Here is an 18,720-nt window from a genome sequence, read left to right as displayed (position 1 = left end):
TTGTGAAAATTAACTGGAAGAAAAAAGTTGGAAAGCTAAGGGGGTGGATAATTTCACATTTGTTTTGCTTTACAGAAAATGTACATGTTTACACACTGAAAAAGTATGTTTTACAAATGGTAAACAGGGCTATATAAAATATAGTTACTCTTTAAATAAAAAAGTGTATTTGTAGGCTACCCCATGTATAGAAACATTGACGTCTATAATTGTAGACATTTTTAATTTGTTTAATCTCATGAGAACATGTTATGCCAAGGACTTTCTATTTTTATATATATAAAATCATGGGTTATAACCTTTATCTTTGAGAAAAATACATTAAACATACAAAAGTTAAAAAAATATTATTTTTCTACAACACCCTACAAAGAAACAAGCAAGTGGCTTTCAAAGTCTGTCAATCGTTCTGGTTCTTAAAGTTACATTCATGTTTGATGTCTGAAGTAACTTGTCCCATAGTCTCAAAGAGGCAAAAGGAATACTGATTCCACAGATCCAAACGGTTCTCTCTTTTTTAAAATAATAATGAGTTCAAATCTTTACAAAAGTAGACAAGATCATCAGCTGGCCTGCTGCACTTGATTGATGAGCTCCCTAAAGCGATCAAAGAGCCCCTCCAGCCACGCTCCATTCTGCAGGCACTTCTGTACTGTCTCCTCCTGTCCCATTTCTCCAGCTTGGACCCGGAGAGACTCAATCTATCAGTGAGAGGTGCACACGCACACACATTAGTCACGCACAGGGCATTACTAAAGAGTGCTATTTATAAGGAATAGAGCCTCACCTCGTTTTTACACATGAGGTATGTGTGGTACTTGTAATGCTGTAAAGAGTGGTACAGAGAAAACCACTGAGTTTTCTGTTGATCTACAGTGTACTCCTAAGAGGACACAAAGAGCATAACATTGAGTCTCCATTACATAAACAATCTGTGACACTTGCACCTCCTGCTGGATGTCAAAGCAGTTACAAATGTTAACAAATTGTTTTTACCTGTGGCACCTTGTTAGGCATCTTGTAGGGTTTCATTGTTTTCTTGTTGTAAGCCCTTCCACTGAGACGAACTTTAAAGGCTGGCGTATCACCATCTTTTTTCAGCTCTGTAACTACAGCAATCTCTGGAAAGCTGTCCAGAGCAGTCTAGACACAAACCAGAGACAAAAAAAAAATCTAATTAAGCACTGATAATTTTATTTATCTATACTGGCTGAAAACGGGATTAAAGTTACCTTCAGAACATTTTCAATAGGAAGTTTGTGAAGCAAACGTTTTCTGTTGTCTGTTATCATCCCATCGACCCTCTTCATGTGTGGTAGAAGTAACTCATCTATGTCAATTGGCAAAGTTAATTCAGTATACTGGATATTTTTTATTCATTTTGTTGTTAATGTCACAAGAAAACCCACAATTGTTTCACTCACCATTCGATTTCTCTAAAGCCGATATCAAATCTTCATCTAACGCAATACTGATCAGCAGTTCCACAAAGCCTTTAAAAGTCTCTTTCATTGTTCTCGTGTTCAGCAGTCGTGAAGTGAAGGGGACTGGAGGGTTTAACTCTAAGAACATTAAAAAAATCATTATATATTACACTTTATATATACAATATTATACAATGTAAAGTACCCCACTTCCCCCCTTTTTTTTAAGTTAATAACAAACATGGAACACTGGTAATAATTTATGACACACAGTATATAGCTCAATGGTCCAGGCTCCACCCTGGAGCACAAAGTAAAAATCCCATTCAGAATCTCCATTGAATTATCTAATGAAAAAAATAATGCATAATAATAAAAAAGTGATGGTCTGTACATTTAAATGTTTTACAAATTTAAAAGATTGTGCATAATTTTTGCGCTTGTGCCTGCAATTCTACGTAATGTAAGTAGTATTAAATAGTCATATTTTTCCCTAATGTCTCTCCCTTTGCTAATCTCAGCAACTGGTAACAGGTAGAATTTCCAAAAAAGTCCTTGTAACGCCGCTCAAAGTGGTAATTATAACATGTAAACTCAGACACGACCAGACTGCTCAGAGTTCAGATAGTGGACCACTGCATCAGTTATGAGTAACGTTTTTGGTGAAAGCCTTCAATATAAAGTAATGCATCACATTTTTAAATTATATCTAGTGTGGAGAAACATTCATATAAGGTTGATGGTCAATTTATCAGCTAACTGTTGCAGCACTAGTCGTCCTGTTTACATGCGAGTTTATTCAGCTGGAACGCTCTTGAGGTCACAAGTCGTAATTTTCAAGGGGGTAAAATCCCAGTTTCCAGTTGCCTGGAACGCAGCATTGGAGTGGCTTTCTGGTGCAATCAGGAAGGTACAGGAATCAAAAGAAATGCCTTTTGCAAATGCGTACATTTTGTCATCCAACCACTCCCGGACCCGTTTAAATTGAGCGTTCTATCAACCAAATGAATAGGGAAGCCAGACGCAATACTGTTCATGGCATCTATATCATTTCTATGGTTTCTTTATCATTAACATCTTATAAGATGATGTTTTCTTGGATGTGTATCTGACCCTACAAAAAGCAGAAACTTTACTGAATATGACTTACCATTTAGCTCAGAAGCCACTTTTAAACTCCAATTTGTATCTAAAGTAAATTCTCATGTACATTCATTAAGGAGTTCGAACTAGGCTTTGACCTCCCCTTTATGTGGTCGATGGGTTGACAACAGCTGAAATCCTCGAAATCGTTCATGTGCCATGTTTGATGGCTAATGCTAAGGGCTCTAGAAGAAATACATTGAGCAGGCTAACAGACTATGAAAAGTTTCCCAGAGTAACCGACGTGCTAATTGTCTACATATGTTATGATATATATATATAACGTTGCTTCTCTTGCTCTCTTGGGCTTGATTGTGTACATTCAAATTTTTACTGTCCCTCCTCATTTTGCACTCTTACAGACTATCACTTTAAGAGTTTAAGAGAATGATAACAGCTCATCAGCGATGTGGTATTTATTTAATTATTTGAGCATAATGTTCTCCCACACTTTTTTTCCTTTCTCTTTAACTCAGAATATTTACATATACACTGCCACTCAAAATATATTTCCAGTGTAATAATAATGGATTAATATTCTAATGGCACTACACAAACTACAACAGTAATAAGCTTATAAGTGGTTATTTTTACCATCTTCCTCTGCAGATGAGTCTGAGTGAGTGGATGAAAATTCCTCCTTCCATTTCCGCCGTTTCTTGGGCGGTGCCTCTACTCTGGGCTTGGATTTGGGTCGAGGCTTTTGACTAAATGTGGTGGTGCAAGTATTGGCCGTCAGGCCAAGAATTGTTTTCACTTGTACACCTCTGTAAAGCAAGATATTAAAAAGAAGCAAAGATGTGTCATTATCATACAGGACCAAAGCAGAGACTCAAATAATTGAATTAAATCTACCTTAAGGAATTCATGGGCTTGCAACGCGGTTTTCTACTACAAACTCGAACATATTCTCTCTTATTGACGGTGTCCAAAAACTTTACATAAACCCGTCTGTACATGGATTTTGCATCACCGAAGTACCCGAGATACTGTGTAGGAAGGAGACAATAAATTGCAAGACTTAATAAAAAACATACTGAAAATAATTGTTGATGTAAGCCTTACACTGTTTGTGGCTGAAAATACTCTCCGCCCATCTCGAAGCTCAGGCACAAACTTCTGTAGCAATGCCTTTTGGACCTTCCAGATAGCAGGGGGCTCACTGCCTGCTTTCATCGTGAGCTGAGTAAAGAAACAGTCAAGTTATATAACACAACTTAATTGTACAACATTATTTTATACTTCAAACATTAGATTTACAAGCACCTTTACACTTTCAACATCCTCATTTCTGACAACAAACTCATCCCTTTCACGATACATTCCTTCTCCTCCACTGTCTGAGAGTTCATCATCAGTGAGTCCTTCCAAAGCCACACTCGGCAGCTGCACAGCTACCTGGGGAGGTGTGACCAGAAAGGACTTCTCTGCAGTCACAACAGGAGTCTCTCTTATGGTGCTCCTTGTTTGTTGTGAAGGGGAAGGGAATTGTGGAAGACAAATGGCTGTTATAGTAACAGGAACCATGAGTTGCTGTTCAGGCTTCAACATAGGGGTAGAAACTCTGTTGCCATCTGCAGAAAAATAAATAAATAAATATGCAAGAATAGGCAATAGAAACATAGGTGCAGATACACAACTGCAATAGATCTTACGAATAATGCTTGACACTGCACAGTTAGTATATAAAACAGATTACCTATTCGTAATTTCCTTTCTGAAGACTCATCCAGCGATGAGAGTACCGAGCTAATGCTGTTCCTTAAAGCCTGATTCTTTCCAGTATTTTCCTCCTCATCTGAACTGAAAGATGGCAGTGTCTCCAGGTTCCTCTGCAGATCCTCATCCAAACGTTTTGACTGAGAGTTTACCACTGGGCTCTCTTGAGGAAGCAAAGGTACAGTAGAAGTCTGCACTTGAGAAGGTAAATTAGGCAAAATACTTGCAGGAGGTTTGGGTGGGGTGCAAGGCTTCTTTGAGCGACTGACAGTTCTTGTGGGACTCGGTGAATATTGCTGTTTGGGGTCAGATTTGAGAAAGTCCAAAAATGAACCAATAAATCCATTTTTAACATCTGGCTGTTTCTCCTCCACTTCCCGAATCTTCTGCCTTATTCTTTCCTGCTGTGGACAGCTGTCAATTGTATTTGTTGCAACAGGAGGTGGAGTATCACTGGCTTTGGAGTTTTGTCGCTTAGCTTGTCCACTGCGTTTGGCACTTTTGAGGAGTACATCTTCATCAACCCCAGCCTTTGTCAAGGACTTCCTCTTCTTTTTCATTTCTCCATCTGTACATTCCACAGAACCCTCCTCCGTTTTCATGCATAATATTGCCCTTCCTTTGGTTTGACTTTCAATATATGAAGGGTCATATTTAAACGTACTTTCAGACCTCTCTTTGTCATCACTTCTGTGATGTTCTGAAGTATGTTCAGACTGAGAGCTTGCACAAATGAGTTCAGATTTATGATTAAAATTAGAGGAATGTCCCTTACAGCCTGATGTCATTTGAAGTCCATTTGATACCATGGCCACGGTGCTGGTAGTAGCCCTAGTGAGTTCTTGAGCAGAGGAGAAAATAGGTGCCATATGTCTCATGTCTATAGTATGGAACTGATTTTTTGGATCAGCTGAATTCACCTTTGTCATTTCTGCTTCAGCAGAGGATGAAGCTTTCACAAAATCTTGTACACCACATGCTGCGACTGTAGCAGCCAAAATGTCATCAACATTGGACATAATATTTCTTTCATCTAACACCGAGTCAGAAAAGCAAATTGAATTAAGCGCAAAGTGGTTCTTGGCATCATTCATGTGTTGATTTGTCGGCTGATCGTAGTGGCCTTCAGAGGTAAGAGGGTGTTTAGAATTAGGGCATCTAGAGTTCTGTTCAGGAAACTGCCCCTGTTGATTTGTGGTCACAGGCATGGTAGATCCCAGCAAATTGCGATCCATCTGAAGATACTGGACATGAACTGGGCCGAGGCCTTGAGGTTGTGGCATTCCTGACACCAATGCTACTTTTGATGAATCCTGACTATGCTGGAGCAGTGGCTGCTGAAGCACAATCATCTGATTGGGCTCCACAAGAACCTGGTTACTGGGAACAGTTATGAACTGAGTGTGGCCGGCTGTAACATGGCTCTGATAATGGTTATGACTTTGTAGATGAGACTCAGAAGACTTGATCTGTTCAGAAAGCAATTTTTGCTCAAGGTTTAGGTGTGCAGGTGACCCCACTACACTGCTGCCTGTAGCCGATATGCCGGCAGTAAGCTGCCCAGAGGCAGTGTTTACATGAGCGTGTTGCTGGCCCACAGTCACTATACTGTCCGATTTAGCCTGTGATATAATTGCAGGTGCCAGTCCATTAGCGTGGTCATTAGATCGTGACCTGCTTCGAATAACACTTTGTGATTTAAGGTGGTCCTCCATCTTAGAGACTACATAGATAATGTTGGGGGCACTCAAACTGCTGTCTGGTACAGTGGCACACAATGATACAGTCTGCATAAGACCTGAAGGCTTTATGTCTTCAACTGAGGTTCTTCTGTTATTTGGTAAGGCTTGCAATGATGCTGAATAAATAGGCAATGGTGCAAATTTATTGTCCTGTGCTTCTTGTTGGGATAAAGCATCAAGCACTTTTTCTCCTGAGGCCTGAATTAAAGAGTACTGCTGAGGAGAATTTGAAGTGGGCAGGCTTTGCATGGATGTCGTTGGAAAGGTAGAGTGAAGGGATTGTCCTGGAGCATAACTGTGTGCATAAGGCAAAGTAGAATGCACCTCTGACTGGGATGTATAAGTCAATAATGAGGTGCCCTGAGAGTGGGGTGTAGGGTAACCTTCAGAAAGAGCAAGTCCCTGACACAAGCCCTGACTCTGGGCAGTGTACTGGACCTCCTGCTCTTGACCAGGTGAGTAATCATGGCTCTGGTTATTAATAGATGAAATGTTCCCTGACTGTCTAGAAGGTGAAGGCAATTTGTCTGCAGAAGAACATGGCGCTTGTGACTGAGTGTGTGAAGAAATATAGATTTGTGAATTGCAGGACAGTGGGGCAGGCAGCTGTGTGCACTGCTGATTAGCGATCACAGAGTTTTGTTTTTGCCTGGGAGATCTATGGTTATTATAATCACTGTCTTTATCTAAATTATTTAAATGGTTATCTTTAGCCTTTGGCACAGAAATAGTAGAATAGGCCTCAGAGACTGAAACGGTCTTGGCTTGAGTAACTACTCCTTGAGTGGAATCTGATCCAGATGTAAGGTTGCAGGACACAGGGGATTGTTCATTAGGATAAGTCACCTCTCCTTCACTAACGGAACCAAAGTAGCTTTGTAGTGAAGGCTCAGAGTCTGAAGACTGCTCTGTGGCTGTGCTGTTCGTAGAAGGCCTCTGATGGTGTTTGATCACACTACATTCTCGCTGAAGGGCTCGCTCAATAGAGCCTGAAAATACAGTAGCACCATATTGCTGTGTAGGTCCATGAGAAGTCGAAAGCGGGCATGGTAAAAGGCTGAACTGGGGTTGTAGGAGATGCGGGGCTGACTCCTGGGCTGAGCGGTATGTAGAGGACTGGACAGGTAAAGTGGAGCCTATAGGAGGAGTAGAGAAGGCCAAGGCCGTGGGGAGCATCGTCTGATTTGGTTTGAGATGGAGAAGGGGGTCATGATGAGAAGGGAAAAGGCCATTGGTGGAAGTGCTGAAGACCGGGTCCTGTAGAGCTGGAGGAGAATTTGTAGCATAACTTCTGGTGGGATAGGCACTAGTATGTGGATAAGACATAAGAGCAGCAGTAGATGGAAAAGTGGCAGTGGATGGCAGGGCACCGGTCAGATAAAGCTCCGTGGTGGAGGCATTGGTACCTGTTAATAATAGAATAAAATAAATAGTAAAAATAAAATATGTAAATGCAAACTAATTAAGCCATACATAGGTCATATGAATTGCTCACATTGTTCTCACTAACATTGTCATTTTAAAAAACATGCTATAATCTAAACATACCTGAAGCTGAAACATTTACAGATATATTCATAATTGCTTTATGGGTGAGTATACAATTTTTGCATCTCAGTACCCTTACCAGCAGGCCATGATGGGGGTCTGAAAGGAGGAAGCAGCGAGGCACTAACAGGTCCAGCCTGAAGACTTCTGGACTCCATGGCCGAGAGGAAGCTCATGATTGAATTCTCAGAAGTCTGACTATTTGTGTCAAGTGGTCCTGGAAAACAATAATATTATAAAACGACTTAAGACCTGGTTTGCTTTAAACAAAATTCAAATAGTCACAAATTGACACACGTGGGCGGTCCCTGAAGCAGCACTCCTGAAGCCCCTCACACTATGTTTCTGCCTTTTCTCTAACCAGAGAATGTGCTCTGCATGCGTTCTGTAGGTCACTTCATGTAGTCTGTTAGTGATGCCAGAATATGCATTTTGTTAATGTTTTGATGTCACATTCTGGACTCTGTTGCCGATTTGTGTCATTATTGTTTCTGATACATAATCCATGCGAGTTAAACTCATGAAATATCAAACCAAACTAAGAGAAAAGCAAGAAATGGTGTGAAATCAATTCCCTAAACACAGACCTCCTGACTCCTACTCTTCCTTTATGGCCTTTCTTAACATTGATCAGCATTTCACACACATATGAACATTTACTTAATTCTTACCTGTGGTAGCCAGGTGTGTTGTAGTGTAGGTGGGCAGCTGGTGGGTGGAAGCAAAGCCTTGTCGAAGAACATCTGTATCAAGCTGTGTTGTGCCATAACTTGGACTAAATCATAATAAGAGACACACAATAACATTATTTGTATCGTTTCTACTCACATGAAAGCTTGAGCAACATTCAATATTAGTAAATAGGGACACGAACAACAAATGTAACAAATATAGAACTACTAGTAAAATGCTTTGTCATTTTCATGTTGAAAAAAATAAAATAAAACCAATTAAGAAAATAACTTTTAAAATCATATTGAAAAACGACAAAACATGCATCATTTTTAAGTATTAACTTTGAAATACGTCAACTTTGTAAACAAACGCGAGTAGTAAAATAGCTTTGTTAGTGGATCAAGCTTTTATAATAGTGTCAATAATGGGGTGCTCTGACAGTGGGGTTACAATACCATGGCAGTTTTTCTTTCACAGTAAATACTGTTCAGCCTAGTGGCCTGACTGACAGGTCAAAAAAACAAAAACAAAAAACAACAACAAAAACCGTACGTTTGTAATAACCATGTTGGAGAAGGAAAATCTCCACATGCAAGGTGCTACAATCGCTCGCATTTAAAAACAGTACGCACAAACAACAATGTCTCGTAATGACTTAGTTGTTACTCGCAAGGAGCAGTTGAGCTTCAGCTCTGCTGCAATCCTAGGCCCTTCATCACCGACATTTCCTGGGAAAGGTGACCCGCCCTCTACTTTTCTTTACCTTGGCTTGATACTCGCACCGCTCCGTTCATAGGCCCAAGAAGCTGCGGTTTGAGCTGGAGGAGCCAGCGCGTCCGCAAAGCTTGAGCACGGGTAGTTCCTGTCCATCATCCGGTGAAAGATGTGCTTCCCCTGCGGAGCTTCGAGAGGCACTGGACACACATTGTAACCGCTCGGTCTGACGGACTCAAACCAGTCCTGCCAGAGCTGTGGCCAGTCCACAAAGCCCAACCAAGGCTCTCAAAGGCACCGCGTCTGCTTTCAGGTTGATAGTTACTTTGTGTTTATCCCCCTTCTTCGAGATCCTTGCATGCTTTTTCGTCCATGTTAGCCGATTTCCCAGGATGCACCGCAGTAGTTTTTGCATGGATGTAGTTATGCCATTGATCCCATGAGTTATGTCCGTTCTACAAAACTATGCCAAAACCTTTAGTGAACTATCAATTATGTTATAAGGTAATAAAAATGAAAAGAAAAGTTAAGTCAAAAATAGAGATTTTATTCATGTTTACATTATATGCACCTTCTACAAACGTACAAAAATATGTCATTTCTGTTTCTGATTTTTCCAAAACAGAAGAATCCATATAGTATTTAAAATTTGACAGGGTTTGACATCGTATTGTGTGATTAAAAGGCCGTAAGGGAACAACAAAAATTAAAACCCCTCACATAATACTTTAAGCAATGAAGATGTATGCACACCATAAAGATGAATATTCACACTCAAGGTACAAAAAAAGAAATAAAATGAGGCCTGGTTAAATTCATTCGATAAGAAAGTTTAGAACGCACAATTTACGTTTACTTCATATAAGTTAATACTCAATTAAAATAAGTTCACAGCAGCAGTTCCTTTACCTTCTAAATTGGACATATATGGACAAACATTTGCATGTATAGTAGGCCTACATTAAAATCAAAATCTTGCATTTCTTTTGGAAAAGCAGCAATATTAAATTATTAGGAATAATATACTGTCACATGCTTCAAATAAGTCAATATTACCGTTAGTTAGTTTTGTCTTTACATTTTCCTTCTATTATAAACTACATTTAAATAGTTCAAAAGTGCATAAAAAACAATGGCACAATACAAAATACGCACAGTGTCGAGGTCTGGCAACAAACAGATAATGTAATGATACTTGTGGTAAATTACCGTCTTGTACTTCCAGGCCTTGAACTAGAGTAAAAACGACAACCACGTTATTCATACAGTTGACTTTTTTAAGGGAGAATAAATACCCACTTACCCAGGATATGGTGGTGGTGGGGCGTCATATTGTCCACTGTTTGCAATAGCTTGTTCATATGAAGGTAGACCTGGGGCGTCGGGGTCCAAAGGTGGGTTCACAGGCTGCAAAGATACTTCCTCAAGCCGCCGAATTATTATTGATGCATTACTCCTTCGTGGCCGAGCTCGAATGGAACTGGGAACATTTAAGGACATTCAAAGTACATTAGCCCCAATAAGTTAAAACAAATCATACACTAATGTAATAAATTAATATTGTCAAATATTAATTAATTACATATAAATATCATATTATAGAGGATTATTAAAGCCATCTACTGACAAAATACTTGATTCCCACTTGATAAAGATTATTTGTGTGCTTGGACAAAACATAATTAACTTTTTGCTTGCCACACACATTTGCTGTCGGATCTATAGATGTGGCAGGTTGCAGTAGGATGTCCAACTGGTAAAAAACATTGCCACATGTACTTTCTAACTGGCTTACTACAAAGTGGTAAAAACCGCAGTGTTAAGTTTAGGCTTTTAGGACTTCTGTGTTGATGCCGCAGTAGTCATGTATGTAACATGCAGTGGAAGTGTACTTGATTTCAAGAGAACCTGGGTGGATTTCCTGTTACTTACCTAGCGCGGCTAATATCATTTTTGCATTTGCCATGACAAAAATACCATGTAAGGAGGCCCACAACAACAAGCACAACGCCAACAGCAATGAGAGCAATCAGAAGAGAAGTCACATCCACTCGGCCAGGTCTCTGATTCTGATCTGTGAACAAACCAACATTTTTACAATGACTTTGTAAAAGGTTCATACTGTTTTTCTTCCATTAGACTATTACGGTTTTGTTCTTTTAGTAAGACAGAAGGTTTGTTTACCTGCTTTACTAGTTTCGATCACTTCCAGGTGACGCTTCAGAGGAAGTGATTGAAACTAGCAAAGCAGGTAAACAAACCAAACAGAAATAGTTTTTTTTTTTTGCAATGAGTCCATCTCAAGTGTACACTAGATGGGGATAGTTGTACCAGGCTGAACATATAGGCTCATTTAAACATATGTAAACAACAACAAACAATAACTGTGGGACCAAGTAGCCTAGGCTATATGTGAAGCGTGAGTCTACCTTCAGTGTATTTCTTCCAAAAGGTTTCCTGCAATACACAATATGGTTAGTTTGGCAACTGATGGTACTATTTTCACAAACCATTTTTAGGTACAACTCAACTGTATCAGGGATGTTCTCAAAAACCTCTCTTGCTTCTTCATAATTGCATATTTCTTCATAGCACTCCCTTTCTAAGTTTCCAGGAACGAAGATTTCAAAGTCAAATCGATTGAACAGGAGGTGGCGACCCAAGAAAGCGTTTGCTTCCCCCTCATCCACAAAAACTTCAGTTGAAAAGAGATAACAAAAGTTAAAACAAACAAGAAGGCAACAGCCATATATTTCACAATATAATGGTAGCAAGAGTTACCTTCGTTGCCTGAACTCCGCAGACAACCCAGCTCTCCAAAGGGCAGGAGCAGTAGTAGTGTGAACACCACCACTAACATGGTTATTATGAGTGCACCTGCACACAGGATCGCGGGTGGGGCATTAATTTCAACAGAGAAAATTAGCCAACTCAAGTGGAATGAAACTTCATTGGTCCTTACTAAACTTTTACATGTCGTTAACCAAATTGGTACGGGTCACGAACAGATTCAGAAACTGCAATATAAGCGTAGACGTGTCTTATCTTCGACGACGACAAAAATGAAAGCGGTAGTCCATGAAGCCTCAAAACGACAATAACTTTACAGTCCGCGAAATATTAAGTAAAAACAATCGATGTAGTTCTGCTGAGTTTCAGTTTGTGTATATATATATGAGCAAGCTTCCAAAGTCTGTTTACTCCTCCGCAGTTGTTCGGCTCTTCCTAGAACCACCTGCACAGACGTGACCAATCGAGTGCGCTTACCTGGGGACTGCTGTGCGTCGTGCGTAAAGTTGACGCTAGATGGCACCATAGGATGAAAAGACATTTTTGTCACAGCAGGCACCCCCACAGGCAACAAAAACAAGTAACATGAACTTCTGGAACAGCTGGAAACCCCTGTGGGGTCGGGTGGGAGGAGAGATGCATTTGCTTTTTCTGCTTGGAGACAAATAAGAAATTATAAAAATACAGCATTGTGAATGTTTCGGCATGCATTGGATCTGTGTATCTGCCCCGTGCTTCACGTCGCAGGTGGCTATGATGTGGTTGTGCTCTTGAGAATGTGTTCCGTGATTTATTCCCCTGATAAGACTGAAATCCCTAGGACGTGGCAGACGTGAGCAGTGAGAATACACAGACCTTTTGAAATAAGGCATCAAAACTATAACTCGGCCACAGAAGGTGAACTATTTTATGTGAATGGCTACGTTGGTGAGTGATGGTGAAAAAGCGAAAAAGCTTTTCATGGGGAGTTTCAGCTCATCAGTCACAGTAACGACTCGAGTTGTGGGTGCAGGTATGCAGTGTACATTGTCAATGGTCTGCATTTTGTCCATTTCTGCTGACTCTCACACAGGCCCTTTGACACCTGCACTTGGCTGCACTCTACACTACATACTGCCTTCAGGATGACTTTATATTTTGGTTAAAAACATTATTGATATAAACACTAAACCAATTTAGTAAGTGCTGGCCATTGTTTTCAAGAGCTGAGTCACTGAGTTTTGCTGAAGAACATGGAAATATGTTGTTTCTGCAAGTAAGTCCTAACCACAATGTTGTTGATGCACAGCACTTATTAATGTTTTGCTTTGAGTGTAGTCAGCCGAGTAGAACTCATCAGAAGAACAACTGTAACAGACTGGGAAAGAGTCTAACATACACGTAAACACATCAGATTGTAGGGCAAATTTCTATCTGTTGACCGGCATTCATCCTCACAAACACTCTCACTCATACACCGCCACTGGTGTACACAGACACTGAAGGCAAGATGGAAGATGTGTTCTGAACAGGGGGTTCTGCACACTGACATTTTAAAATATTTTTTGTGATGTAAATTTTATGGACTACAGGTAGAAATAGGCACTTGTGCTATAATCTGGCATAATGCATCGCTCTTTCTTGAGGCAAAATCTTTTAACCAAATGTCCCAACTCATCTTTCTAATAGGATGCCACCTTAACTAAACCAAATGTTGAACTCTGCTGAAAGACAAAAAGTTGGTCAACACTGAACAGTAATATCTCAACACAGGTTATGACTTTTTTAACTGTATAAAGCCACATCTATATGAGAATAAGCGTAACAGAGTTGAATGAAAATAAGTTAAACATAGTTTTTCCATTTTTTTTTATTGGTGAATATAAAAACCTTATCGGTCTGTATTGTAATTCATTGGCAATGTAAATTAGGCGGAGGGTGACAAGCCTTGTAGACTGGTCTTGACAGTTGCAAGATTACCCTTCCAGGAGGATAAACTGTCGTACAGCTGCTGCCACTGCTGTTTGCCAAAGGTACGGTGTGTGCTGTGGCTGAAAGAAAATAAAAAAGATTGCAATGAAAAAACAATGACATGGGCACAAAAACATTGATAGTGAAGGAACATACCTCACAACAACTTTGCGTTGTGTCTGATCAATTTTGCAATACACCATCTTGGTCCGAACAGCTAGGAAAATACATCAGCATATATTAATTACCTGGTAGCTAGGAATAGTGACAAGGATTCCAATAACATGCTCAGGAAAATAAAGTGTATGCCACACACAACAAAATTGAAAATGCTATTACCATCAATGACAAATGCTTCAACATCCTCTGCTCCAATCTGCAACTCCTGTTGCATGGTGTCAAATGGGATCTCCTTAAATTCCGCCGCCATGCCCATGAATGTCAGCAGACGCATTTTGGACGTGTTTTGCTCATGGGACAATCCTTGGTGATAAACATTGAAGACAAGGATCGTTAAACACACAAACAATTCACAGTCTATTACTTTTGACCCTGGGAGTTCCCCTTTTCATTCATTTAGGCCCATGTCATGAGAATATCTACTCATTAAGAAAAACATTATACTACATTGTGTGTTTTCAGTGCCATCCCACACATGCTTGTAATTAGAACCCAGCGTTTAAAGGACTTTGCTGACACATGCACATTCCCGTGTTGGATCAGCACAAAAAACAAGATTCTAACTTACTAAAGTTAAATAACAGTAGCAATACATTTCAATTATCACATTGATTTCTCTGTACTTTGCAAGTGAGAATATTTTGGAAAACCTAAAAGGCAACATGTGCTTCAAATATTGGAGTACTTAAAAGGGATAAGCTCCCGTACTCTGTCTAATTTTTTGCTGTTTCTGCAGTTTTGCAGTACCAGACCCTCATCAGGTTTGTGGGAGCTTCCTTTATTTTAATAGTCTTAAAATGTCAAATGATCTTGGAACACAAATCTAGTGTGCCAGAGGTGAATCCTCTGGCACACTAGATACCACCAAGTCACACTTACCAAGAGATTCAATGAAGTCTTTGTTACTCTGGTAAAACTTGACGTATGCAGCAAGTTTAGCACTCACAAAAATGGTTAGCAACTGAAAGACAGTAGATGAGGAAATATAAGTACACGGTTAACACAAAGTTAATACAAATTAAAAAATAAAACAAGGTTTATACAGGCAGACGCAGTCAAATGTAATGATTCTTAATGCACTATATTTTAATGCCACAAACGTGAGAAAACATCGGCGCATATTGCATTTCTTAAAGAGGGGGTATTATGCTTGTTTCAATCACATAGCACCAGTCTATAGCACACTACAATGATGATGAAACCGTCTGTTAGTCTGTAAATGCAGTAAATTAGAATAACTGCCTTGTATAAAATTGCTGTTTAAAAATGGCTGTAGTGAATGTCTTGAAATAGGCCTCTGTCTCTTTAAGAACCTCTGACCCTTTCCGACACGCCCCCTCCACACGCTGTCTGTGGCATCAGTGGGGAGGGGGTTCTGCTGAGGAGCAGTGGTTGGTTACTCGGCTGGTGACGAAAGCTCAGAGGCGTCTCCAGGAGGTGGGGGCGTTCCTAGGAGGACTCAGGCAAACCTATCCCTAAAATGGCTGCCAGAGTTTTTACAGATTACTCAAAAATACATGAATGTGCCAAGGCAACATTTCAGGCATGTTTTTAATGAGGGAATGACATAATGACATGATGTAAAGCTTTAAAAAGTCGATTTTGCATAATACCCCCCCTTTAAGATTTGCAAACGTTTCAACAAACTGAGGAAAGAACTGGACAAAATGGGCAGCTTTTTAGCAAATAAATGGAGGACAATTTAAGCCCAAAATGGTAAAGTTACGGTCATGTCTTAGGAGAACTGAGCACCGAGTATTTATGGGGTAACATTTTGCGCGGTGTGGCTTTAAGATATAGTCCTTATCAAATATTCATCTTGCAAGCTATAGTATTTAATTGGCCGTTGTGCTCATTTGCGTCATTAAATAAAATACTGGTATTATTTTAATTACTCACATCATGAATGAGTTCCCCTTCCAGGAAACGCACCGGTTTCAGTGTGAGAAGGTGGTCTAAAAGGAAGGCGTTAGGGTCTTTGAGCGCGCGTACAATACATCTAAAAAATACAGAAAAACACTCAAACATATAGTTACACACTTAACTATTAGGTGATAAAAAAAAATCCCAATACCTGTGGGCATCAACGCGTGCTTGTGAAGCATTATCTTCTGTATAACTTCCCAATAGTTCAACCATGACCTTAGCTGCAGCCTCACTGAAAGACATTCACAAAATACAGGCCTAAAATATGAGTCCAAAGATGTATAACAGTGAAGCGCAGATTGTTATCATTACAGGGAAGTCTCAAAATGTACCACAGTTCAAAAGTTTAAATCCCCTCAGATGCATGTTTTTTCTATGGTTTCATTCCAATCTATAATGAGGCATTAAACGGCATAATTTAAGAAAACTGGAACAATTGGGGTAGTCTAAAACTCTTGACCTGTAGTGTATATAGTAAATTATGAAGCTTCATAGAAGTCTACCTTTTTTTGCAGTCAACCAGTGCTTCATAGACCAGCCTTAAGAGTATGTGTTTCTTCTCTGTGTTCAAGTTCCAATCAACAATCCATTTACGCACCTGTACAACACAAACAATATACATGTTACACAACTTGTTTGATATACATTATACTTGTATAGCATTTAATACATCATGCTATGATGAAAATTGCCTGTCCTACCTGATCAAGGTCCGTGGGTATGAATGCGATGGCATTACATGTTGCAGCCACTTTGATAAGGCTACAGAAGACGGTGTATCTCACTGGTGTGTTCTCATCCATACCATGAAACAGGTTACTGAGACTGGATCAAATAAGCACCCAGAAGGTCAATCAATCTGCCCAATCTGAACAGTAATAATATTGTCACTTACAGCTGCATCCTGAGGGAGGGTCTCTCTCCTTCACGGAACTTAACTAATTTCTCACAGAGACTTTCAATGAGAGCTTCCTGTTTCTCCGTCTCCAAGATCAACAGCAAAGAGACAATGCTGTTCATCACACTCTCTACATCTGTAGAATTATTATTAAAAGGTGCACACACGTTTAGTTATTCACGTTCTGTATAAAATACTGCAAGTGACATAGTAGACATTATTAAATACCTTTGTCATCATCCTTGAGGCAGACGTCACATGCTTCAATAATCTGAGCAAGATCTACATGGAGTCCACCTTCAGAGTTCTCCTCAGAGATGTCAGCTCCTTTAGACTTGATGTAGGCTCTCAGTTCAGAGGCCTGTGCAAACAATAGATAATACAGCATAAATAGGTAGCATTCACGTGACATCACAACATTCTAAAGAGCCTATTGCTGGGTTGCAGGTGACATCACAGCGTTCTAAAGGCTAATACTATTGTATGGAGGAAAAAATATTTTGTTTTTGAGGAATTTTTTGGTCTTATACAGAGAGATCATGGACCCAGTGAATGATATTAATGATCATTTTTGTAATTCATATATTTTCTTTTGAGCTATGACTTGTGAAAGTGTAATGCTGTTAATAGGAAAAATTGGCCCCTGCCCCCCGCTGGGCCCGATGACATCATCACATTCTAGAACCTGCAACCCAGCAATAGTTTAAAATTGAGGTGGAGCAACTGACGGTAACTATGGTAACTGTGGTAACTGACAAAATGCATATATTTATGTCTTTGATTTTTGGCTCATATCTCAGTCATTACTGGAGGAATCCACAAGAAACAAAAGCTGGCACAAAGTTCATTATCTCCTTTGTCAGCTCATATGAACTAATTACAAAAACTGTATTTCTCTCATAGAGTTGTATTGGCCCTGCCCTCCACCTGACATTATGACATCATCACATTCTAAATCGTGAACGCCACCTATTATAAATGTTAAAAAAAAATACATCTATAAATCTACATTAATGTTGACATTATGACTAAGAAAATGCAACTCAATAGTAAGATCTAATGGTCCATAATAATGTACATGCAGGGCTTTACATTTAGATTGACAACAATCGTACGGTAATATTAATGTAGTTTTCGTGTTGCTAGTTGATAAAGATGTGTGCATCCTCAGCTTTTTTGGCTTGCTAATAAACATTAGCCTTGAGCTCAACGCCAGCTGCTAAAGCTAGGACAGTCCTGTTAGCTTCCTAACCCGTACCAACTGCTGTCACAGATAGCGAGCAAAGGTCGAGTTTCAGTAATGATCGTGTTTCATAATAAATCTGCCGTACCTGGTCTTCTTCGGTAATATCAATAAAGGCCGGGACGCTCATGGTGGTGCCTTATTGAGCCTAGACGATAAAGTCCACGCTCTCACCGATGCTGAGAGAAAAGCGGAAAAGAAAAGCTGATGAGGCCGGTGAAAGAGTTCCACATCCGGGTCACGATATTAAAGCCACAGTACATAACCTAAACCTACAATAGAAATAACTTATGAGCAGTTTAAGGAGTTTTGTGCCATTGGGCTAATATTGGCATCCTCTGCAATGGTGGCGTGTTATTTGTTTATTTGTTTATTTATTGCTAGATTGTCCTCCTTTGTCCTCCTCCTTTGCCCATAGAGAGGTTAAGCCTGTAGTCAAGTCATGGATGCACCCTGGATAACATGAATGAAATGTGCGGTCAGGAACCTGATCCCAAGAAGAGGTTATCTGATGAATTTGCAGACCATCTGTGTGGACCACCTAAGAAGGGCTGGTCTATAGCTCTTCATCCCAAGGCAAAGAACTGCTCATTCACTCCCCCCATTGACCTTTATGGTCCCTGAGACATTTTATGAGCACGTTGTTTAATGCCAACCAGAGGTGAGTAGGTTGTAAGGGAAAACGTATGGCGAATTTGCACTCATTTGGCTGATTTTTTGTTTGTTTATTATGTGTACTTTTATTACTTATTTTTATAGGAATAGAGT

At 39.8% G+C, this 18,720-nt stretch overlaps 3 protein-coding genes across 3 annotated transcripts; all 3 read right to left on the bottom strand.

Annotated features, from left to right (window-relative positions):
* On the bottom strand, window positions 1-9,395 carry qser1 (glutamine and serine rich 1). Its single transcript, XM_079555881.1, has 13 exons — window positions 9,015-9,395; window positions 8,248-8,351; window positions 7,656-7,793; window positions 4,267-7,434; window positions 3,834-4,141; window positions 3,633-3,749; window positions 3,423-3,556; window positions 3,162-3,334; window positions 1,425-1,562; window positions 1,233-1,330; window positions 997-1,143; window positions 788-883; window positions 1-701 (listed from the first exon to the last, which is right to left on the bottom strand). Exons 1-13 carry the CDS (start codon window positions 9,122-9,124, stop codon window positions 564-566), a joined length of 4,869 nt encoding a protein of 1,622 aa, XP_079412007.1. The 5' UTR covers window positions 9,125-9,395; the 3' UTR covers window positions 1-563.
* Window positions 9,396-10,007: 612 nt separating this feature from the next.
* Window positions 10,008-12,005, bottom strand: prrg4 (proline rich Gla (G-carboxyglutamic acid) 4 (transmembrane)). Its single transcript, XM_079555749.1, has 6 exons — window positions 11,747-12,005; window positions 11,497-11,660; window positions 11,395-11,422; window positions 10,898-11,039; window positions 10,269-10,445; window positions 10,008-10,198 (listed from the first exon to the last, which is right to left on the bottom strand). The coding sequence occupies exons 1-6, from the start codon at window positions 11,823-11,825 to the stop codon at window positions 10,171-10,173; spliced, it is 618 nt and encodes a 205-aa protein (XP_079411875.1). The 5' UTR covers window positions 11,826-12,005; the 3' UTR covers window positions 10,008-10,170.
* Window positions 12,006-13,589: 1,584 nt separating this feature from the next.
* Window positions 13,590-18,180, bottom strand: eif3m (eukaryotic translation initiation factor 3, subunit M). Its single transcript, XM_079554958.1, has 11 exons — window positions 18,041-18,180; window positions 16,938-17,070; window positions 16,707-16,845; window positions 16,513-16,636; window positions 16,315-16,409; window positions 15,960-16,043; window positions 15,785-15,884; window positions 14,765-14,846; window positions 14,045-14,188; window positions 13,862-13,922; window positions 13,590-13,785 (listed from the first exon to the last, which is right to left on the bottom strand). Exons 1-11 carry the CDS (start codon window positions 18,080-18,082, stop codon window positions 13,662-13,664), a joined length of 1,128 nt encoding a protein of 375 aa, XP_079411084.1. The 5' UTR covers window positions 18,083-18,180; the 3' UTR covers window positions 13,590-13,661.
* Window positions 18,181-18,720: the final 540 nt, after the last annotated feature.

The sequence above is a fragment of the Gobius niger genome (genome assembly GCF_951799975.1).
Source record: "Gobius niger genome assembly, chromosome: 4".
In the NCBI taxonomy this organism is placed as follows: domain Eukaryota; kingdom Metazoa; phylum Chordata; class Actinopteri; order Gobiiformes; family Gobiidae; genus Gobius; species Gobius niger.
The sequence above is the reverse complement of the archived record's forward strand: the minus strand, read 5'-3'. Positions and strand labels throughout refer to the sequence as shown.

Excerpts from the sequence above, each read along its gene's own strand:
- eif3m (XM_079554958.1), bottom strand. The coding sequence starts at position 18,082 with ATGAGCGTCCCGGCCTTTATTGATATTACCGAAGAAGACCAG. Across the intron at positions 16,846-16,937 it reads CCTCAAGGATGATGACAAAG|ATGTAGAGAGTGTGATGAAC; the intron begins GTATTTAATAAT and ends ATAATTCTACAG. Across the intron at positions 14,189-14,764 it reads AGACTTCATTGAATCTCTTG|GATTGTCCCATGAGCAAAAC; the intron begins GTAAGTGTGACT and ends TTTATCACCAAG.
- qser1 (XM_079555881.1), bottom strand. The coding sequence starts at position 9,124 with ATGATGGACAGGAACTACCCGTGCTCAAGCTTTGCGGACGCGCTGGCT. Across the intron at positions 4,142-4,266 it reads AGAAAGGAAATTACGAATAG|ATGGCAACAGAGTTTCTACC; the intron begins GTAATCTGTTTT and ends ATTTTTCTGCAG. Across the intron at positions 1,144-1,232 it reads CTATTGAAAATGTTCTGAAG|ACTGCTCTGGACAGCTTTCC; the intron begins GTAACTTTAATC and ends GTTTGTGTCTAG.
- prrg4 (XM_079555749.1), bottom strand. The coding sequence starts at position 11,825 with ATGTTAGTGGTGGTGTTCACACTACTACTGCTCCTGCCCTTTGGAGAG. Across the intron at positions 11,661-11,746 it reads GCGGAGTTCAGGCAACGAAG|TTTTTGTGGATGAGGGGGAA; the intron begins GTAACTCTTGCT and ends TTTCAACTGAAG. Across the intron at positions 11,423-11,496 it reads TTGAGAACATCCCTGATACA|GAAACCTTTTGGAAGAAATA; the intron begins GTTGAGTTGTAC and ends TGTGTATTGCAG.